The following is a 22,441-nucleotide window of genomic DNA, read 5'->3' on the forward strand; positions in this document are numbered from 1 at the left end:
GCCACCTGTCCCAACCACCACCTGGGCACCCACTTCTCACCTAACCCCAACCAAGCTCCTGCCCGCGCAAGCTGCCATGGCCAATCCTACTAACAAAGGCAGCTTCGCGCAGCGAATGGCCTCCATGATGACTTCTGTTGAGAATTGGGACGACGACGCCGACTTCCAGGGCGACCTCTTCACCAACTCCGTCTCCACCGCGCAGACGTCGCAATCATCACGCGTCTCCGTGCGCTCCGAGTCCAACATTGGCGACGACGACTGGCAGGTCCTCATCACCCCCAACGACGAACTATCCACCCTCCATGCCATCTCATCGGCCAAGCAAGCCGGCATCCCCATCCCGCTGGGGGTGCCCTCCTCCGCGCTGCTCGGCGGATCCATCAAGAAGCTGGGCAAGAAGAAGTCGCAGCGCAAAATCGTCGCCGACGACGACTGGGGCGATGACCTCGAGCTGCCGAGCTCGGGCTTCGATACCCTCAAACTGAAGGCACCGCAGTTGCCGCGAACCCCCGCTGAGGATCAAGATGAATTTGACGACTGGGGCGAGGGGAGCCTGGGCATCCGATTTGGAGGAACAAAACGGGATGGCCGCAACCGCGGCTCGTCTGTCTCTGCGATGAGCCCGAGCATGGGCAGCTGCATGACGCTTGAGAGCGAGGAGGACGACATCACTGGTCTCGTGCTACCCGAGCAGCTGGACTTCAATGCTCGCTTGAAAAAGCTCAAAGAGGCCGAGCAGCACACGCCCGATGTCTCTCCCGAGCCAGCTCATCCCCACAGACGGGATCAAGCACCAACGTCCGTGCCAGACTTCTCACCGCATGATGCGCCGTACTCGTCGCCCTCTCCCGCGGAGCCTATACAGCCAGCTCAAAAGCCCAAACCCGTCGAGGAGGAAGACTTCTTCGCCGACTTTGACATTGGTACTGGCGACATTATCGACACGAAGAAAGCGACTGTGAATCGTCACGTTGTTGTTCAGAAGCCGACACCGAAAACCTCTGCGCCTCCTGCTTCTCGCCCTGCGACTACTCTGACATTCACCGACAAGCCCTCCATCTCAAGGATACCGAGGCCCCTCCAAACATCCGCCAGTCGATCGAAGCTCACTCCCATCCATGAGCAAGGTGCGAACTCGAAGAGCACTACGCGACCCATGCCGACCACCACTCATGCCCAGCTGTTACGGGCTAAACGGTCTGCGCCTGTCTTGCGCAACACCTACAACTCTGCGCCAAAGCCCCCTGTGCCCTTTCTTCCGGCTGGTGGGTCAAGCTCACAATCGCATCATGTCAAATCGAAATCCTCGCAAACCCACCTTCGTCGGGACTCGGACCCCAATAACAACACACGGCCTCTATCGCCAGCAATGCGATCATACTCAAACAATAGACCTCAATCCCCAGCCATACGATCATTCTCCCGCATGTCCGCAACCAACCCTCCGGAAACTCCAAGTCGCGCTGGCATGCGCCGCGATCTGGCGCCAGCGGCGTTGCAACGGGAAGCTGCTGCCAAACGTGCTCTTGCGATGCCCAAGCGACGCCGTGCGTTCGGCGATGGCAGCGAGCTTGAGGTTTTCGACGACCTGCCTACGTCCGCCGCGAAAGAAAAGAAGTTTGAGAAGGTGCCGATCGCGCGAGGCCCGGTCAAATCTCTTAGGCATCAGCAAAGCAACACTCGGTTGCCCCTTCCCGACCGCATGCAAACACCAGCACCTCCAGCTACGCCGCGAAGCCCAACGAAGCCAGACAGCACACCACGCTTCGCCCGCGACACAGCAGCAAGTCGTATAGCACGAGAACAGCGACTTGCGGGGACGAGATCTCGCCAGGACGGGCCAATTGCTCCAGTTCAGACGAATTGGAAAGCTAAGGTAGCAGCAAGCAGCCCTCATACGAGCCCCTCCGCCCAACGCACGAAAAGAGGCACGGGCCAGAAACCCTTCTTGATTAATCCAATGTCAGCACCTAGAGCCGAAAGTACGTATAAACCACTCTAATATGCAGAGCAAACACTAACCATTCCGCAGATATGAAAGGCATGCGTTACAACCCAATATTGCATAGATGGGAGGGCAACGAAGCCATTTTAGATTCCTTTTCACACCCTAATACTTCGAGCACGACGCTCGGTAATCTTACCACCGCGAGTACGCCTACCTTCGCACCGCCACATCAACAGTCGCATTACTCACACGACCGATCACAATCCATACCACAAATCTTCCAGTCTCAGCCACAGGGAAGACATACCCATACCAGCTCTCGGCCGGCAAACATAAACCCACCGTCCCCCCCTCGCGCTCCTGCGTTGATCTCTCACATAACGGCGGCCCGCGGTGTTCAAGTTGAACGTGGCATGGTCTTTGACCCACGACAAATGAAGTGGCTCAAATTAGGACCCTCATCCCGTGCCGGAGCCATGTCGCCTTCTGGAGACGATGACGACGACCCGTTCGCCGGGTTTGACGACCTCAAAGATGAAGAAAACAAAGTCACGGTTGGTGCTGGTGGTGCTCCCAGTGTCACGTCCGGCTTCGGAGACAGCAACAAAATGGATGACCCTTCATTCGTAGGCGAAGAGTTTGATCTCGGCCCTGGCTTCATCCGTCGACAAAGAGAAGAGGAGGCCGTATGGCGACGGCGCGTCGAAGGCTGGTTTGAAGGCGTCCGCGATGACGGCGAAGGCTGGCGATGGGCGGTTCGCGATCTCGCCTCCTTAGCCGCAGCAGAGAACCTGCGGAGGTGACGCTGATGTTGCGAGAGCATGTTGTGACGATACGCAGAGATGGCTTGTGCGGATGACGTTTGCGATTTGCAACAAGCGGGCAGGCAGTTCATCGCGTTTTTCAAAATCATCAAACGGATCCCTTGGTGGGAGACTTTTTGGTGGGGCGTTGTTCACTCTTGGGATCTCCCTGTTCCAATATCTGGGCGCATTTTTGTACGCTTCGGTTGGATGATGACCTCTTCCATGATATGACGGATTCACGATATATGAAAATGGGCATGAGCATGAGATATGAGATAATGCCTTGGGATGGGGCGTTCTTGATCTATTATTACGAAATGACTTCTTGGTTTGCTGCATGCTTGCTGCATTTGGTTTGATTTGAGGTGGTAATACTTATCAGTATTGCTATAATATCAGCGTAATCGTAATAGTCTCAAGGCCTGAACGAGGGGGGTAATGTTTAATATATAGACTTGGAATCTTGGGTCCAAGGGTCCCTTGATATGTAATGAGGGGCTATAAAATAATTCCTAATCTGATCCCGTCTTGACCCCACCAACTGCACGTCTCCGAGCCGCACCTTAACACCACCACCTATCTACGCGTTCTTCACTCAAAATGTCGCGCTCAACCGACCCAGGACATTTCTTCCAGACTACGTGAGCTTTTAATCAGATTGTGAATGCTTCAGTGTATCAGAAGCTAATTCGTGCCTCAACAGAGCTTCCATAGACGAGGGAACACGCAAGGCAGCAAAGTCGAAAAACAAGAAGGGAAACCCGATCGAGCTTACGAGTAAGCTGCTGGCAATTATCCCAGATCTAGATGATGAGGGCGCGGTGTATGTGGCCGAGGCGGCGGGTGTGGTGAGGAGGGTTGTGCTTGAAGTGGGTAAGATGTTTTGTTTTGTACACAGTCTAATCCTCTCGTATCCAATATATACTATTCATAGTCCTTCTTCCTTTGTAAAGATGACTTGAAGTATATATCCATCTATACCTCTACCATACACGCTCAATGTCAGAAGCACCACTAAGACAATCCAGAGCAAAACGACAACCCCCTTCACCGGCCCCATGGCCCCCCTCACCTCCCTTTGCCTCTCCACTACCCGCTCCCCTCGCACCCTCTTCGCCGGCTGCTGGGATAAGACAGTCTGGTCCTGGTCCACCGCCACCCGCGCGCCCGGTCGCCGCTTCACCGGCCATACCGACTTCGTCAAATGCGTCGTATGTGTCTCGCTCGGAGGCCGCGAGCTCCTACTCAGCGGGGCCGCGGATGCTACAATCATTGTCTGGGACGCTGAGACAGGGGAAGCATTGCAGACGCTCAAGGGGCACGCAAGGGGAGTGTTGAGTCTGGCTGTTGATCCGCTTAGTGTTGCTGATCCCCTCGATCGTCCATCTAAGACGAAGAGTACGGAGCCGGAGAGCGTGACCGTCTTCAGTGCAGGCAGTGATCGCGAGATCAGACGGTGGGCTATAACTGCTACCCCATCTTCGGATTCCACCTCGAAATCAACCATCTCAGCAACCAGCGATGCCACCGACCCCCTTACACACCATGAAACCTCTATAAATCAGCTCACTTTCTCGCCCTCGGGCGACCTCTTCACCGCCTCCTCCGATAAATCCGCTCATATTCTTTCTCGGGCACAGAATTTCGGCCCCGACACCACTTTTCCACACCCGGACTTTGTGCGGGCTGTCGCGGTAGACGAAGGCAAGGGGTGGGTTGTGACAGCGTGCAGGGATGAGGAGGTCAGGGTCTGGGATGCAGGGAGTGGGAAGTGCGTGATTGTGCTAGCGGGCCACTATGAGGAGGTTACGGGGGTTGTGATATGGGGTGGTAATGTGGTCAGTGTGGGGATTGATGGGACAGTGAGGAGTTGGGAACTAAGTCAAGGGGAGTTTGCGAGGATTAGGAAGGAGGAGGAGGAAGAGAAGGCGGGTGTGGTGGAGGAGGAGGAAAAGGGGAAGAAAAGTCTCATGACAGAGGAAGAAGAGGCCGAGTTGGCGGCATTGATGGAGGAGAGTGATTAGGGAGGATGGGGATGGGTGGGTAATTTGGGTTGATGCGGTTGGATTTGTTCCTCAAGAAGACACCTCCAAGGCGAATACAGAAGAGAGATGCATACAATTATCTTTAAGTCGCCATGATTCACAGAATTAATACACGAGAGCGGCACAAGCTTTCCACACTTATAAACTGTCAGACGTACTCATCACTTCCTCTATATTTCCTCTAATCTATCGTCCTCAAGCTGTTCCTCTGATATTTTCCTTCATTTCACCAATAGCCTTCTGCTCAAACAGACCTTCACCGCAAGAAGGTCTCAGGTGGCTTGGTGAGCTTCCAGAATGCTGGAACCCATGATTTTTGATCTAGCACCTCCTTTTTACGACATCAAGATAGTTCTCTCCTCCTTAAAACCTCTGCATTGCTTCTTTCGTCTTTAATCGTCTTGAGATAACATATAAGATTGTCTCTCCAAATGGGGTTGCATTTTTCTGTAGCAGACTTTTCTGTTACACGGATATTGCTCGATGGTCTGTTTTTTAGTCGAACCACTCGGTTGACATGCTACGGTATATCCCACTGAATATTACTCTGTGCGATTCTAAAATCTAGCGCTCTTGTCTCGTCATCACTGGCTTCGGTGGAATTGAGGGAGAGTGGATGTGGTTATTCTCCTCGCACCCTCCTGCTTGGTCAGTTGGATTGTGTTCGTCGATCATGCTTTCCCTAGATCGCGGAGCATAAAGTCCGAAGCACCTAGTCGACGCTATCACCAACCCCGTATGCGTCTAATTCTACAAGAAATCTTCCGCTACCCTTCTCTTCTCGCCATTTATCAGGGAGTAGCTGTGGGGGCTAAGGCGTGCACCTATCACCTTTGTATATATAATATAGCCTCACCTTCCTCCTAACCTCTCTCTTCTCTGACATCATCACCCAATACATCATGTACACGGCATACAGCTCCTTGTTCTATAATACCATGTTCGATTTGTCAGATACTACTTGACGATCAAGCCCTCTTCAGATTATGGTGTATGGAGTCTAAGACGCAAGCCTAGCGCGGTGCCATTCTAACAAGAGGTCTGTACGTACTTGCGGGTATACTATCCCTCTAGTACCCTTCCGATCTTCATCATCAGCTTGATTGGACATTGCGCGACGATCAGTTTCTTGCTCCCGAGCTCTCCCTCAGATCATATTGATGGAAGCCGTAACACTCAGTTGACCCGACATCATCACAATGCCTGGTAACTGTAGATACACCTGTTCACAAGCCGAAATTCCAGTACTCGCCTTATAGCCAACCCGCTGGTTGGAGCTTGTTTTTCTCGACGAGAAATCTCTCCCCATACCACAGGGCACTCAAATCGAAACGCCCGTTCTACCCGATAGAATCTTAGCTGTACCTCTGTATACGCCTACGAAGATACTAACTTCCTAGTTCTCTACACTGGCTTTATGGCTTCCTCAACGGTGCTACCACCGTCAGGTCTATCCCCATAAGGACAATCCCAAAGCCCAGTATCTTTTCTTCCGAACCCTCTGTCTGCAACATTCTCCGAACGGCTGACACTTGTGACCAGTGTGCCACAGAGGGCAGCTGACAGGCCGCATAAGTGACAGGAACGAGTTTGTTGTTTGTGCCACCAGCACCCCAGGCGTACCGTCTAACCCGATTCTAGTGGGGATCTAACCACGCCCAAACCAAGACGTGTGACGCGGGACCTGAAAAGAGGAAAAGCGATAAAACACAACCACGTACCCTCAAGCCTTGCCGCAAAGCCTTTGCAACAGAAGAGCGGGAAATGGATACAACGACGTGGATGCTTTCGGCCGTGATGAAGGAAAAAAGGGGGTATAAGAACTGCTTTCCGCGACGTCTTCGAGAAAATCATCCAGCTTCAGGAGAACACTCATTCCCACCTTTTCCTTTCTCTACACCTTCGTTTATAGCCTCAGCCAGGCCATTCCGACTCAAATCAAGATGAAACTCTTCCTCCTTTCTCTCGTGTCTCTACCACTCCTAGCCCTCGCCCACCCCAACCACCTTAACGAACTCATCCACCGCCCGCGCGCCGCTCTGACCGCGAACTCCACCAGCTCGATCCCGATTCCTAGCATCCCCCTCAGCACCGGCACCTCCTTCCCCACCAGCGTCCCCTTCAGCACCGGCCTCTTCCACACCTCCATCATCCTCAGCACCACCGGCACGCCCTCCAACACAACCCTCCCCACCAGCACTCCCCCCTTCGCCAACACCACCACCTCCTCCTACCCCACCTCCCCTACCTCCTCCACCCCTACCGCCACCCCCAGCGGGCCCCTAACCTTCAAACTCCGCACCCACCTCCACCCGCGCTCCCCCACCAACCCCTCGCCCCCCTCCCACCTCGCAAACCTCTACCTCACCTCCTTCCACACGGGCGCCGGCCTCGCCGACCCCGTGCTCGCGCCCTCGGCCTCCGCCGGCGCCGACTTCTTCCTCAACAGCACGGCCAGCGAGTACGGCGCGGGCACGGTGCTGCAGGTCGCGAACCCCGCGGGGTACATCTGGGGCTTCCAGTTCGAGTGGGCGGCGTACAGCGGATGGGCGGGGGTGACGCTGAACGCCGCCGGGGGCGCGGCGAGCGGGTGGGTGGTCGGGATCACGGGGGAGGGGACGGTGGGGGGCAGGGCGGAGGTGGTGGTGGGGTATGAGGGCAGTGGGACGGCGGCGGGGGGAGGGGCGCCGGGGTGGCTGGGTGAGTTTTTGATTTCGTTCTTTCTAAGTTTTGTTTTGTTGGCTGTTTTGTCTGGTGGGTTGAATGGTTGAATGGTTGAATGGATGGATGGATGGATTGCTGATGCTGCGTAGTGTGTGACTGGTGGCACGCGGTCCCGCAGCTGTTTCTGAGAGACCCGTATCGCGATCCGAAGTTCTATCCTGCGCCGAGCAGTTGCGCGGAGGTGGATTTGGTGATGGAGTTCGCGGAAGATGGGACTATTGGTGGGTGAAGGGGATGGATGGGTCTAAGGGGTAGGAGGGGGCAGGGAGTGGGTGATAGTGTGTAAGTGTAGGAGAAGGCAAAAGGGGGCCTGTTGAGATTGAAGTCGAAGAAATTGGGATGGGCAGAACTCGAAAGAAAAGAGGTAACGCTCTAGTCAAGATACTGCAGCTGCGTTACTTCCATACAAGCTCTGAGGGTTATCACTTGTCTTGCCAAAGAAACGGCACCCGCAATTGAAGCGATAATCATAGTCTATTTTACTGGATTGTAACGCACTTCCATACCGCTCTTGAGCAACTATCCATCCCATGAAGTAAGCAAAGCAGCAGAAATCCCCACCTCGTCCAAAATATTGGGAACCACCCGGCCCACGTCATGTTAAATATGCTATACGCCCCCGACCAAAACGCCGGCGCATGCTGAAGCCAAACAAAAGAAAGAAGAAAACTGCAAATGCAGGAAAAGCGCCACCGTCGCCTTGCAGATTCAGTGGGCAAAGCTTGGGTAGGTAGAGGAAGAGGTGTCAGATGCGATACTTGTTTGCGCCCCTGTTCAAACCGCAACCACCTCCACCGCCCTCGCTTTGCGAACGTATAATTGGGGACTAGTCCTTTGTCGGCCACAGAGTTTCGTCGCCTTTGCAGTCGTCACAAGCCCAGCCGCGGCATCTTTTGGGCAGGCCGACGCATTTTATGTGGAAGCAGTGGCGGACGCAGTGCTGAGGAAATGAATTAGTGATGGAGTTCTTATTAGGACTGACAGCAGCGAAAAGCGTATGAACAGAAAAAGATGACAAGTGGTTCAGTGTGTTGCAATATTCTAAGGAGTGTGTAGAAGGTGTGACATGATGATGAAACGCAACAAAAAGAACTGAGAAACGAAGAGATGAGATCAAACTTACAGGATTGTCGCACCAGATGATCTCACGCAGATTATCAACCGATTCAGCTTGTTTACCACATAAGCATCTGCCGCTGACAGGCGCGTGTGACTGTCCACGGTCTTTGCTCAGTTGTCGACTGTCCGGTGGACTTGGCTCTAACATCTCAACATCACCGTCGGTGTCTTGTTGTTGAGAGGGTCCGCGGCCTTTAGTGTTTGATCTCTTACACTTTCTGGGTTCTCCATCGACAGAACTAACACTCGCTGAGGATGTAGCTGGCGTTCGTGGTGGCGTTGATATTACGCCTTCCTTCCTGTTGTGCAATCTACTCTTGTTGCTCTCAATTGGATCAACTTGTGCGAACTGTTTGCAGTGTTGATAGACAGCTTCTGTGATGATATCGTCGTCTCGAAGTTCTGCTGCTTTCTTTAAGAGTTGTTGGCCATGATCTGATTCCTGCAACCACTCGCGATTTTGGGAGGTGAATCGAACAATAGCATCACCGACATGCAAGTCGTCAGTTAGCTGCTCATCTTCCATATGATCGTCTAGCCTTTTGATAAGGGCTTTGGCCGACTCTGGAGTGTCTGAGTCGCTCGTTGCGCCGTTCCGTCGGAGTTTAAGCCATGTTATGTCGATATCGTCGTCGCTCTCACTGACCCATTCGCCCTCTTCCAAAGGACGTTTTGACAGCGTCCGGAAGAACGTTATGCCGTTTGGAGCTCGAGGAACTTTGTGTAGTTTCCTAATTGGAACAGGTAGCTGCTGTATGACCTCGTTCGGCTCTTTACGCTTGATTTGCCCAGCAACAGGCTTGGTCGCCTTTCTCTTCCCATGGTAAGAGCCTTTTGTCACCCAATCCGAGTTGCCCTTGTTTGACTCGGCGAGGTTGAAAGGTTCCTGTGGCGCAACCCAATTGACGGCGCGTGTATCAGGCACTGAGTCACTTGCTCTTAAGTCCTCCCTCTTTTCAGAGAGCTCAACAAGAATCGTAACTTCAGTCAATGTCGCTGTACCCCGCTCCTTCTGCTGTGTCTCAACTTTGAAATCGTAGTTGTCATGGTCTGTTTTAAGGTGATGATGCAACCTTTCGCTGTTGGGAAGAGTCTTGTCGGGACAAAAGAGACACATATTGGCTTTATAGGTCATAACTTTTGAAGCATTGCCATTGATGAGTCTATATGTCACCTCAGTCATCTCGTCGAGAAGCCGTGTTTCCGAGACTGGTGAAGGGAGCTGATTTGGCCGGATGCGCTTTGAAGACTGGTTATATAGTGCGATTGGCGACACCTGGCTTTTCGTATAAACCATCTCAAAATCGATCTCATGCTCAAACTGCATCCGTCCCCCGCTAGTTTTACGGTACACAGGAATCATCTGTCCATTGGAAGGAAGCTGTGGCAAGTCGTTCCATTTTCCAAACAGAGCCGCATGATCGTAACGACCAAGCTCGCTATTGGGCTTTAAAAAGTGTAGCAGCTCGTCAGCTTTAACACTGTCCATGGGTGAAATTGCTATGGTCGTTTCGTACTTGGCTCCCATGACGTTCTTCCATCGTCCGCCATTGAACTTGTGGACCGTCAGGACCGTCAGTGTAGGTATTTGTACTCGGAACGGTTCCACATCGATTTTCAGAAATTTCTGGCCACGCCTGTTCTGTTTTCCACAGATAGTCGCGGGATGGTCGGTAGAGTATAGAATCTCGCATCTGTCGCCCCGAGACTTGGTCTTGTCAGGATCGACCACTGCAATTTGGAGTCTGACCCGACAAGGTTGTCTAATGATATTCTCGACGTTTTCGAGCTTGTCCCATATCGCCTCTCTCGCCTTTGGCTCGACTGCCAATTTGTTTGATGCTTTCTTTTTCGAAGAAGTGTCTACAGGCCAAAACCCTCTAACAGAAACCTCAAGAATCTCTCCGTTCTCAAAGCTTTGTATCAAGTCGTCCATGCCCTCAGGTATCTCAGGATACTTCCAGTGGACCCGCGTGTGTCTACGCGTGTCTGTTGTGTTGGCGAGAGCTGGGTTCTCAAGTCGTCGTTGATGATGGTCCAGAACAGCCTCAAGGTTTCTAGACAAGAAAGTTCTGTTTCTTGACTTCTTCAGAGTCAGATATAGGCAGGAGTTTCCAAAAAAGTTCTTAAATTCGGGGTTTTGCGTGATCACCATGCTCTCGCCGTGAACTAGACTGGGGAGAACTCGTTCGTGATGATGGGAGCGACGTGGATAGTATTGTGGTGATCGACTGAGTGGAAAGAGGTCATGACGCGACAGAGAAAGGCGTAGGTGTTTTCCTTGGTGAGCTAGAAGTGTTCTTTTTCTTGCGGTGAAGGTGCGGGTCGCCGGATGAGGTCCTGTCACGAGAATGGCGAGCAGACAGCCGCAGCGCAGAGCTGTCGCAACCAAGCACCCTGAGGACTTTAATGGTGAATGCGACAGATCATGCCCACCCGAAAGGTCAATGGAGATTTTGATGGGGTTCCTGAGGTGGCATGTGCGCTGTTGGCGCGAATCCAGTGAGGAGTGGCCACCGTGGTACTAGGAAATGAGGGTCCCTCCGACTTCACTACAACCACAGCGCCACGACAGAAAGTCGAGATTTCTGAACAGAAGATTGCCGCGAGAGCTTGAACAGCTCTGCGTGAAAACGCCGGCAAACAGACTGGGCAATCAGAGATGCGCGCCGGGTCGGAGAGCGACAAGAAAGCTATACGATGTCGCACGGACAAAGAGACAGAGGAGAGGTTGCTGGTGAGCTTGCACGCGGCGACTTACAGGAGGGTTGTTGTTTCTGACGCGCCGGCTGGCAAACGAGAGCCCTGCAGGCCTTGGCTGACTAAGCGACTTAAGCGTGACGTCCCGAAGAGGAAAGGGCTGGACCTGAAGCCCATCGCGGGGCGCTCATGCACCTTCAGAAGAACGCATCGTTTGTCACAGCAATTGGATACTCAAAGTGACATATCAGCTTGAGGTGCTTCACGGCGATCTCAGGAACGAAAAGCGTGGACAGGACGAAATGCTGCTGTTTCTCAGGCGTGACTGCTCTCAGATGCTCTCGGTTAACTAGTTAGTTATCTTAGCTATCTTCTGAGAGATGAATATTGAAAACATAGACGATGCCAGATCTTGAGGACGTTTAATGGGCGCCTGCATATGCAGCATTTCTTGGCGTTCCTTGGCGGTAAACTTACCCGACCGGGATCTGCGCTAGCGCCAGACATTTGATGCAAGTGCCATCGTCACTGACTGCGCGCATCACCAGCAGGCATCACTGTCTTTGTTTCTCCAACCTCTCCCCAACTTCCTGGACACGCTTTCTGGGGACCTCGACACACCGCAGGCGATCCTCCTGTCTTCCACTCCATTCGATTGGCAACGCCCGCTGCTGAACTGTCACCATCTTTACCGCCCTATCTCCGGCATGTCAGTGAAACCATGGCGACTCGCAACCTGAAGCGCAAGCGCGCCTCTATATCCTACCGCGAACCGAGCAGTGATGAAGACACACCTGCTGATTCCGAGGCTGATTCCCTCGACGAGGAGCAGCCCGTCGTCGTCCACCGCGAGACTAGGCGCGTTGCGCAGTCGCAGTCGCAGTCGCAGTCGCAACCACAATTCACGCTCCGGAGCCGCAGGACTGCACGCACCACCCAATCGCAGTCACCCCAGAAAACTGCTAGGTCGCGCCGCCAACATGTTCAATCATACAAAGAGCTAAGCTCAGACGAGGACTCTGCAGGAGAGGAGGCATCGACGACTCAGCGCAAAGCGACGCGGTCACGGAACAAGGCAGCCAAGGTCAAGGCAGCACATCGCCGTAATGACCGAGACTCCGAGGACGAAGACCCCGAAGGCGATTATGTAGAGCATGTTACAACACCCCAGCGCAAAGCAATGCGGTCCCAAGATAAGTCGGGCAATAGGACCCCTCGTAGAGCTCTAGGTAAGCCCAAACAACACTCCATCAGTTTATTTATATTCAAGAACTGGTCCTAACTCCATATCACAGGCCGAGTCACCAAACGTTCAGATCCTCAAACCAAAGCCCCCCCAAAGACCAAACTACTCGTGACGGACGGCAAGATACCCAATTGGACAGCGCTTCCATATCATGTCCTACTGCAGGTCTTTGTCTATGCTTCTCATCCACTCTACGATGGCCTTTCTCCGACTCCGGCAGTTTCATGGCTTTTCAACACGGCCCGGATGCACCAGCTCTTCACCAAACCTGCCCTCACTGCGCTCTATCGCAACCCGCCGCTCTTCGCATTACCTAAGGATAGGAGGAGCAAGCTGTTGCAGACCTTGTCACAGACGCCTGCGTCAGCAGATAGAGACTACCAAGTCATGGTCAAGCGTCTGGAGCTTGATGTTACCAAGATGCCACATCGGTCTCCAACGGGCCGCGCAGAATTAGATCTGACAACTCTCATCACTCCCTTGAGGACTCTCAAAGAGGTCGAGATATTCGACCCCCACGATCGGCCACCATATAGGCAAGCACAACTGACTGTGCGTCGGCTCGCCAGTAGACACTATCCTCCAGGGCTCTTCACGAGTTTGGATCAGAGCGGAGCAAGATTGAAGGGCTGGACGTGGAATCATTTTCTGCTTACGGAGACTATCAATTCAGCGAGCATCCTACGGATGAAGGACGTTCACGGACAGGTGTCGTTCCAGACTCTCCGAGACTTGGTCCTCACAAATTTTCCACAGGACCTAGCGGACGTTGAAGATCAGCCGTCACAGGAAGAGCTTTTAGCGTCAGCTCTGGCCGCTCTTCCCAGCCTTCGGGCTATTTCATTCGTGTCGTCTACAGTCGTCAACGAGAGGCTCCTTCCGCTACTCCCAGAGACACTCGTCTCGTTGACGATTGCCAACTGTGGGATGCTCACATCGGAAGTACTTGGGGCCTATCTACTCACCCATGGAAACCAGCTGGAGGAACTGATCCTGAACCACAACCAAGCCCTGAATCTGTCGTTCTTGCCTGATCTCAAGAGCTCATGCCCTCGGTTGGAAGTTCTCAGGATGGACCTTAACTACTACTCCACATTCACCACATCACGAGATGCGGACCCCAAGTACGACGAGCTTCTCACAGAGGAAGAGGTACCGTCTTGGCCATCCACATTGCAAGTCCTGGACCTCGTTTACCTACGGAAGTGGTCTGCGCCTGCCGCCAAGACATTCTTCAAGTCGCTGATTCATGCCGCCGCAGAGCTGCCGGACCTTCGCGAACTTGTGTTGAAGGCCATGGTAGACGTAAACTGGCGTGAGCGAGCCGCTTTCCGAGACGAATGGATTCCGCGTTTCAAGAGGGTATTCCTCGAACGATCTGCGCCACCCAGTGACCACTTGGTATCCTTGCGTGCTTTCAGAGAATGGAAGGCTTCGCAAGTAGCCGGCGGGAACGGGAATGCAACCGCCCAGGGAGACGTCAGCGAAGACGAGATGGATGAGGCGACGACGACATCGCCAATCATCAGCTCGCCGAGTGATGGAATGGAGAGTTCAGACAGTGATGCGCCCATCTTACCCCGGGGCGCTCGTAGGCGACAGGCTCGGGGGTCGGACGATATTTGGGATACCAAACGTCTGCGCAGCCGCGCCCGAACCTCGGAGAGCGAAAATGACACAAACTCACCCCAAGAAGTGATCGTCGAGAAACATGTTCAAGGTAGATGTCGTGTGGTGGATATTCGCATCGACAATCTCCGGCCTAGAGAAGATGTGTTCGATGAGGGTGACTTCTTGGACTCGGAAGTGAGCGGAGACGAAGATTGGAATGGTAACGAAGAGAACGATAACGATGGGTATGCTTGGTAGGTAATCGGGCGTGGATTTCCTCTCTTGTATAACGTATCTACATTTACGGCTGGGGTGCATGGAAATGGTGTTTTGGAGACGGGCCAAAGTGTCTCGGCGGCTTCCACTCTTCCTTCACACTGTACATACCTATCGTTTCTCAACTTACAGGCCCAGCGCTTGTACAACGTCTTTGGGGGCGCAATCAGATGGACACATGGGAGATGAGAACTCTTGCCAGGCCTGGGGCATTGGGGGGTTCTTGGCGAGCGAATGAAACGATTGATCTCATCTCATCTCACTGATCAGGGTTGCCAGCTGCTAGCTATTGATAGAAAATGGAGTGTAATACCGCTCAGCTGCTCCCCTTCGGGCGCTGTGCTGTTTGTGCTTTCACTCGCACGTCTGCATCATTTGAGGAACACTGGCCGAAGTCTTACTAACTATGCAGATTGATTTGAGCAACACCAGCCGAAACAACGGGATGACGCCACAGCACAGCCTCTTTGAGGGGTCAATTCGCGACCTTGCCTGCAGGTTCAGCTCCCGTCTCCCTGAGCATGTCAGCATAGCCTCAATAGGGACGCACTCGCACCATGCGACCGATTTCTGTGCCCTGTTAAATACCGCATATCACTGCATACCGACCACGAACTTATCTCCCGCGAAATACACTACCACCTTCCTCACTCTCTCTTCACCTGCTTCCCCTCACTATGGCGGAACCAACACCCCCGCTCCCCCCAGTCTCCCCCGATTCAGGTCCCACGGACCCAAACCTCCCCAAAGTGCCTTCCGGGTGGATACCGCAATTCGATAACACGTAGGTCCCTCCTTCCCCTCCTCCTTCCAACGATCTTGTCAATCCTTCAACCATATTTACCCGGCAAAACCCACCCATCCATCAGACAATCGCTTACACCGTATCTTTACCAGCTCCCGCAAATACTACTACGTCCAAATCGCTACCGGCGTCTCGCAGTGGGACATGCCTACCTCCGCCGCACCCGCGGTTCCCGGCGCTTCGCCCGCCGGCACACCCGCCCAGGGCGCCAATCCGTACGATGCACCACACCAGCAGCAGGGACTAGGAGGCGGTGAGGGCACGAGGGGGGTCGATGGACAGACGGGTGAGAGGAGTGGCGGCTTGGGAGTACGTTCCACCCCAGATTCACGGACGTGGTGTTCGATGTCTAAGGTATACTGATGCTGACGGGCACAGGGCATGGCTATGAATATGCTGAGTGGTAAGCAAAGCGGCGGCGGACAAGGTGGTGGAGGTGGTCTCGTAGGCAGTCTTGCCTCGAGCTTCCTGGGTGGCGGGAAGCAGTCTGGCAGTGGGGGTCACGGTGGCTCAGGCGGTGGAGGAGGTGGGCTTGTAGGACAGCTTGCCAGCGGTCTGCTCGGCGGTGGGAAGCAGTCCCATGGACAGACTGGAGGTCAAGGGCAGCAGAGTGGTCAACATCAACAATCGGGCGGTTTGGGAGGGTTGCTTGGGGGTGTGCTTGGCGGTGGTGGTGCTGTGAGTACCATACCGCTCCTCTCACGGTATCCCACTTGAGGAGAGTACACTGACTTCTATGTGTAGCATGGCCAGAAACCTACGGATTATGGTTACAGTCATGGAGCAGGTGGTAACACGTATACAGGTCAGGCACCGCCCTCGGCGTATCAACCTGCAGGCCAACACGGCACTCCTGGATACGGCAGCCCAGCTCCGAGTTCCACGGCGGGCCAGTATGGTAGCCCAGCTCCTCCGGTAAGACAGAGATCTCGTTCCTTTTCGTTCGGCAATCGCTTGGCTTTCAATGATCCGGCTCCGAGGCGCGCTTCTTCAGAGCCCAACGACGCTCATCCACGAACAATGTGCCTGGGCCCACCACAAAGAGCTCGAGTCGAACGTGCTATAGATGAAAGAAGTATATCCTCCGACGACACTGTACGCGCCGAAAATCAAATCGACAGTACGGATGCCTGAAGGCGCTCACCTAGACCCCACCCTGTATTAACAGCCTCGAATGCTCGGGGCTTCCTTCTAAGGCATCTAAGGCGTTATGGGCCTCGAACGCCTTTTATACCTCGAGGGCGAAGGATTCCAGCACCTAGGAGACCCTTGCCCGCAATCCGGAATCAATCGGCTCCAAGTTCTAGTCCCCAGCCTGCTCAAGGGGGCCCTCTTTCACACCTAGGAGTTCAAGGCCCTCTAAGGACTCAGGCTCTCACAGTATTCAATTTGCTCGCAGCGCCTTCATCCAATGTTGCATTTCACGTTCTAAGTTTCTTTAGCAATCTTTAAGCCAGTTCTAACATTCAACTAGGGCCAATATCAACCACCAGGACAGTACAATGCTCCGCACAGTGGCCACACCAGCCCACCTGCAGGCCAATACCACTCTCCACCTCCGCATGGTCAGCCATCCTACGGAGCTCCAGCTCCTTCCTACGGCGCACCAGGTGCACACGACCAATACGGTACGCAGCAGCACGGCGCCCCTTCGGGGCAGTATAACCCCCCAGGCCAACACGGAGCTCCAGGCCAGTACAATCCACCCGGTCAGCACGGCCAGCACGAACAGTATGGCTCCCAGCACGGGACGCCAGGCCAATACCCCCCGCCAGGCCAATCGCCCTACGGTGCCCCGAACCCATCGTATGGAGGCGGGAATAACCAGTACCCCCCGCCACCAGGGCAATACAACCCAGGAGGCCAGTCGCATGACCAGTACGGCCACGGAGGTCACGGTTCTCCTCCGCCTCAGCAGCAGTATGGCCAGGGAGGCCATGGCGCTCCGCCATCTCAGCAGTACGGCCACGAAGGTCATGGTGCTCCACCGCCTCAGCAGCAGTATGGCCAGGGCTATGGAGATCAGGGCCATCAGCAGCCGGGCCAGTACGGCCAGGGTGGGTATCCAGGACAGGGCGCGCATGGTCAGCAACAACAGCAGCATGGTGGCCAGCCAGGTGGGTATGGCAGTCATACACCGCAGCCGCCGCAGCCAGGTATGTGATCTCTAACAGTCGATCAGATGATCATCTTAAGGACTGACACTCTGTAGGATGGTAATGCGGTATTGATGGTCAGTTGTTGCTGTGAGCGATTCGGTTTAAGCATGAACATAGGCATGATGGTTGCGATTGGGATTGGGATGCTTCTGCCTCTGAAGGGGGTGGTTATCTATGACTCTGCTTTCTGCATTTTGCTTATGTTTCATACCATTGAAATTTCAGAAATTGGCGATGGAGTGGAGATGAGGCTCTTACTTTCTTGTCGAGATTATGCAGCAACGGTGATTGGTTGTCTAGATCGTGCAGCTCAATCCAATTCCATTCAATTCATTTCGGGACTTCTTTGCGTTATTTTCCCGGTGAGAGTCGAGCTAAACCATTACACGGCATGCGGAGAAGATGCAGACGACACACGCACATCTCAAAGGCATCATCTATAGCAGGTAAGGGAGGAGTCCCGTGCTTCATACGCAATAGTCTAAGCTATTCAGAGTAAATCTTCGATCTGGAAATCGTATAATCCAGAGTTGCTCAGGATAAAAACAAATTTTAGTCTTTATATGGCTATGGGCTACCTCTGACTCTGTTAAAGGTGTATTAAGTTATTTTATCTCGTTCAACGAATGATTGTATACATAGAAAAGCGCATCTAACGCAATGAGCACACTTTTGCCTGCAATATACGCTCTGTATATCACCCTTGCAAAAGATATCCCATGTCGGATATGGTGTCATTGTTATTAAGAGAAATCAGATGTTCGACGAGATGCCTGGTTGGATCATTTCCAGCTGCTTGAGAAGCTCGTTGAAAAACTTCTTCTGTACCTGTTTACCCCAATCTCTAGTGACGTGGCGCGCAGGACTGTAGAAGAAGTCAGGAGAAGGTAACGTAACAAGAGGGCATGGAACTACTTACGTCTCGACATGGCAGTCGGACAGATACTGGCCATTGGTTTCTGGACCTGCCAACAACCCATGAACCAGAACGCGACTGCCTTCTTCAGTGGAGCGGGCTAAGAGCTTCTCCGCAACTCTAAAGCCGCGGCTTCCTTGGGCCTCGCGTGCCAGGTTCGACTTGCAGAAGCTGGGGTTCGGCGTGTTGATGATGCATAATCCCTTTCCAGAAGCGCTGGACCGCTCGGCGAACTCGCGCACTGCGTAGATGACGAGCAACTTGCTCAGAGGGTATCGACCACCCATATTGGCTTTCTCAGGATCGTTTAGCCGGCCGATGATGCTTGGGTTGGTAGGTTCGAGCTCTGCTAGCGGGACTATGTAATGTAACGCGCTGTTAGGGATCACAAAGCGGCAGGCATATCCTGTCTGCTGCACGGATTCGCGCATCTTCGGTAGGAGCAGCAGATACAACAAGAAGGTACTGATGACGTTGACATTCAGAGTCTTTTCGTTGCCTTCACTCAGACTGAAATGCTCAGTCATGATTCCAGCATTGGCTAACACGCCATCAAGGCGTGGAAGCTGAGAGGCACGAGCCGCGAAAGTCTTGATGGAATCGTAGCTGTCCATGTCGATGGGCCAGACTTCAATAGACGAGTCTGGTTGACCGGTCAATTTGAGAAGCTTTTTCCTTGCCTCGTCGCCTTTGGCTGGAGTGCGCACTGCCATAATCAACTTTCCCACCCCCAGTCGTGATAAGTGAGCGCTGGCTTCGAATCCAAGGCCGGTGTTGGCGCCAGTCACAATAATCGTGTGATTTGACAGCTCTGAAGATTTTGGGACGGGGAGCTTCACGAAAAGATTTGACACAAGAACTGAACGAACCCCATGGAGGGCTGAGAGGGTAGACATTGAAGCTTGTAGTTTTCTTGGAGACGGTTCTTGTTGCTGAAAGTACGAGAGCGGATTTGGATTGAGAGGTGGAGGAGAAACATGCTGAATGCTAGGGAACTATTTTATATTTACCTTGCCTCACTAAGGGGCCACAGTGAGCATCTCCACTTGACCGGCTTTAATATGTCCTTTGGTTAGGCGCACGTTGTGTAAAAGCTTGGAGAGGGACTGGAGGGCGCTGATTGGGTCGGGGATAGCACGCTGCCCCTTGTTCGCCAGCGGGGTTAATACCTCCGCGCCTCCTACTCACCACCAGCTCGCATAACATCCCCGGCCCACGGTGGTTTGTTTACGCTTATATGGCGACCATGGATGCCGGCTCTAGGAAGACGGAAAAACGAAATCGGCCACCTGTTTCCTGCGAGCCATGCCGGACTCGAAAGTATGCTATATTCTCATCCCCCTCGATATCACGGCGAGCACATGCTCACATACATATCTGTAGGTTGAAGTGTAATCGCCGTTTACCATGCGATGCTTGCACGAGGCGGAGCAGGTCTTCACTTTGTAACTACGCGACCAATGCCAATCGAAACAAACCTGAACCGTCCAAAGGCCGCGATTTAAAAGACAGACTGAGTACCCTTGAGAATTTGGTGTCTTCCTTTCTGTCGGCCGATGCCGTTATCCAGCCTGGGCTACTTACCGAAAGCGAGGTCACCACAGCAGACAGTGGATTTGTCGCATCATCAGCCGAACAGTATAACAGGCCCACAGAGCAGAGTTCAACTTTGAGCAGCTCAAGTGGAGGAGAAGATACACTAACCCCAGAGACACCTCATATTCAGCAGACCGGAAATGGTCAAGTGAACTACATCGATCCCAGCCATTGGCTATCCATTTTGGACGACATTAAAGAAGTCCGAGAGCATTTATCCATATCAAATCAGCCTATATCACGGAATGGGATAGGTTTTGACGTGGATCTCGCGGTATCGGACGCCGGTTTTCTATTTAGTTCAGACCAGAACCCGAGCTTTGACGAGATCACACGATCATTGCCATCTCAACCCATATGCGATATGTTGCTCTCTTGGTATTTCAATTCCCGGTTCATGGTTCTGGGTAAGAAAAAACATCCAACGTCAGCTGAAATAGGTCACTAACCCAAACTCCTGCCTAGGTATTATACATCCAACCAAATTTCAAGATGAAGTAAATCTCCCACGCATAGTAATCAAGCAGCCGTGACTCACAGAGTGTCTATAGTACGCAACGTTTTGGGAGTCACCGTTGACAGCACCACCGCTCTGGGTGGCCCTTTTGTTCTCTGTTCTCAGTGTCACAGTAAGCCTACGCCGGATATCGAGCATAACAGAGCCCGATGGTTCGATACCTCCAATAACGATATTGCAACAAAGAACGGTGCAATGTCTCGTTCTCGGGCGATATGCTACTGCCAACGCATACGCACTGGAGGCATTTCTACTTCATCTCCAGAGCTGTTACTTCAGCAACGACAGTGTCTCGGTCGATCCATGGTTCGAGATGGGCACCATTATAAGGTTAGCATTTCGCATGGGCTATCATCGTGATCCAAGCAGCCTGGCTGGTATCACTGCGTTCGACGGCGAGATGCGGCGTCGAGTCTGGCTTAACATATTCCAACTGGACGCATTGATATCTTTTCAAATGGGGTTCCCAAGTATGATACCTACGGAATTCTGCGACACTGAGGTCCCTCGCAATTTGGAGTACTCCGATCTCTTCGTTGACATGACAGTACTGCCACCATCGAGGCCCCCTTCCGAGAACACACCTGTTCGTTACACTATTGTCAAATCTGGCGTCATGGGAGTCTTCAAGAAGATCGTAGCGCATACACAGTCACTCTCAGTGCCAGCTTACGACAAAACAATAGCGCTAGACACTGAAATGAACCAATTATACAGTACAATCCCGGAGTCTTTGAAGCGGCGAGATGTCAATCGCTCCTTTATAGACCACTCTTGTCTCATATGGGAACGTTGCACAATAGAGGTCCTCTACCTAAAGGGACTTATCGTCCTTCATCGACGATACATCAGTTACGAGCTGCAAAACCCTAGACATGAACCCTCACGACGTGCTTGCGTTGAAGCAGCCCTGGATATGCTTTATCGCCAAGCAGATTTGCACAAAGCGTGTGAGCCCGGTGGGCGGCTATACGAGGACCGGTGGATGATCGTTTCACTGCCCGTGCATGATTTTCTTTTGGCCGCTATGGTGGTCTGTTTGGATCTATCTGTCCGCATGCGCTCCCGAATGGCAGCCTCAAGAGAAGGAAGGGATTATCAACAGCTTGCTGGCAGAGAGTATCAAGCCCTCCAGACGTCTCAACGAATATGGGCCGTCAACAGTGCAGCTTCTCCTGAGGCGCACATTGCAGCACTCGCCCTTGATCTGATGCTCAAAAAGGTGGCTGCGAATGACGTTGGTCTTTTTTTCGTGAACGATGTTTCGTCTGGGAATACGGATCCGGATCCAATTGTCGATTCAGAACTGCCATACGCGGATATCATGTCGCAAATGATCGACGGATCGGAGAGCATCGACTGGGTAAGTTCACAAGAACTGGAGTATGCCAACTAGCCTTCTGATCAAAATTAATAGGGCCTATTGGACCGGTATCTCCAAAATATGGATACGGACCCAGATGCCGCGGTTCAGTGATTTCTGTATTGGTGCACACACTGGAATGCGCTTCTAGGACTGTAAATCCACCATCACCGCGATCATACGACAGGAAATCCCCCAACTAAGGACCTGAACCCAGATTAAGAGCTATCACGGTCAAATATCGAGGAATGAACCTCGACCCTCGTTGATGTCGGCATCGCTCAGTTGCCTAATAACCCTCATGCTGGCGATAATGACCTCCCTTATCATAGATCTGTCAGCGCGCACCTACGGCTCCTGGAAAAATGCCGATGCGTCGTCCCCAATCAACCTACAGATGCTGCTCCCCTACCCCAACTGCTTAAACTTTCTATACCAACACTCCCTCATCCTGCTCTCCACGCCCGGACCATTCTTGTCTCTGAAGAGAATCCGTCCCAAATCACTGCATCACTGCACTCACAGCCTAGTAATCCACCAGCCATCGAGCCCGTCTTCAGCTCCGTCAACGAAGATCTAGGTATGATTAATTCCCTCTGCGCGCATT

General features: G+C 52.9%; 8 protein-coding genes across 8 annotated transcripts; 6 read left to right on the plus strand and 2 right to left on the minus strand.

Moving 5' to 3' along the window:
* Window positions 1-76: 76 nt before the first annotated feature.
* Window positions 77-3,194, plus strand: BDZ99DRAFT_569623 (uncharacterized protein; the record flags this gene model as incomplete). The annotated part of the gene is made up of 2 exons (XM_033727906.1): window positions 77-1,985; window positions 2,036-3,194. 2 exons carry the CDS (start codon window positions 77-79, stop codon window positions 2,752-2,754), a joined length of 2,628 nt encoding a protein of 875 aa, XP_033578593.1. The 3' UTR covers window positions 2,755-3,194.
* A 163-nt stretch (window positions 3,195-3,357) lies between these two features.
* On the plus strand, window positions 3,358-4,781 carry BDZ99DRAFT_518883 (WD40 repeat-like protein; the record flags this gene model as incomplete). The annotated part of the gene is made up of 3 exons (XM_033725350.1): window positions 3,358-3,398; window positions 3,461-3,626; window positions 3,786-4,781. 3 exons carry the CDS (start codon window positions 3,358-3,360, stop codon window positions 4,779-4,781), a joined length of 1,203 nt encoding a protein of 400 aa, XP_033578594.1.
* Window positions 4,782-6,745: 1,964 nt separating this feature from the next.
* BDZ99DRAFT_559790 (uncharacterized protein) lies at window positions 6,746-7,755 on the plus strand (the record flags this gene model as incomplete). Its single annotated transcript, XM_033727271.1, has 2 exons — window positions 6,746-7,502; window positions 7,616-7,755. 2 exons carry the CDS (start codon window positions 6,746-6,748, stop codon window positions 7,753-7,755), a joined length of 897 nt encoding a protein of 298 aa, XP_033578595.1.
* Window positions 7,756-7,974: 219 nt separating this feature from the next.
* On the minus strand, window positions 7,975-10,853 carry BDZ99DRAFT_569625 (uncharacterized protein). The gene is made up of 2 exons (XM_033727907.1): window positions 8,650-10,853; window positions 7,975-8,466 (listed from the first exon to the last, which is right to left on the minus strand). The coding sequence occupies exons 1-2, from the start codon at window positions 10,798-10,800 to the stop codon at window positions 8,353-8,355; spliced, it is 2,265 nt and encodes a 754-aa protein (XP_033578596.1). The 5' UTR covers window positions 10,801-10,853; the 3' UTR covers window positions 7,975-8,352.
* Window positions 10,854-12,927: 2,074 nt separating this feature from the next.
* On the plus strand, window positions 12,928-14,839 carry BDZ99DRAFT_461642 (uncharacterized protein). The gene has a single exon (XM_033719666.1). It carries the CDS (start codon window positions 12,979-12,981, stop codon window positions 14,458-14,460), a length of 1,482 nt encoding a protein of 493 aa, XP_033578597.1. The 5' UTR covers window positions 12,928-12,978; the 3' UTR covers window positions 14,461-14,839.
* A 316-nt stretch (window positions 14,840-15,155) lies between these two features.
* On the plus strand, window positions 15,156-17,503 carry BDZ99DRAFT_475163 (uncharacterized protein; the record flags this gene model as incomplete). The annotated part of the gene is made up of 6 exons (XM_033721960.1): window positions 15,156-15,262; window positions 15,376-15,592; window positions 15,662-15,961; window positions 16,028-16,378; window positions 16,758-17,439; window positions 17,496-17,503. 6 exons carry the CDS (start codon window positions 15,156-15,158, stop codon window positions 17,501-17,503), a joined length of 1,665 nt encoding a protein of 554 aa, XP_033578598.1.
* Window positions 17,504-18,007: 504 nt separating this feature from the next.
* BDZ99DRAFT_497326 (NAD(P)-binding protein) lies at window positions 18,008-19,254 on the minus strand (the record flags this gene model as incomplete). Its single annotated transcript, XM_033723503.1, has 2 exons — window positions 18,008-18,307; window positions 18,362-19,254. 2 exons carry the CDS (start codon window positions 19,252-19,254, stop codon window positions 18,196-18,198), a joined length of 1,005 nt encoding a protein of 334 aa, XP_033578599.1. The 3' UTR covers window positions 18,008-18,195.
* A 350-nt stretch (window positions 19,255-19,604) lies between these two features.
* On the plus strand, window positions 19,605-21,948 carry BDZ99DRAFT_518889 (uncharacterized protein; the record flags this gene model as incomplete). Its single annotated transcript, XM_033725351.1, has 5 exons — window positions 19,605-19,678; window positions 19,742-20,361; window positions 20,420-20,451; window positions 20,506-21,834; window positions 21,889-21,948. 5 exons carry the CDS (start codon window positions 19,605-19,607, stop codon window positions 21,946-21,948), a joined length of 2,115 nt encoding a protein of 704 aa, XP_033578600.1.
* Window positions 21,949-22,441: the final 493 nt, after the last annotated feature.

This window comes from Mytilinidion resinicola (assembly GCF_010093595.1).
Source record: "Mytilinidion resinicola strain CBS 304.34 unplaced genomic scaffold BDZ99scaffold_7, whole genome shotgun sequence".
NCBI lineage: Eukaryota > Fungi > Ascomycota > Dothideomycetes > Mytilinidiales > Mytilinidiaceae > Mytilinidion > Mytilinidion resinicola.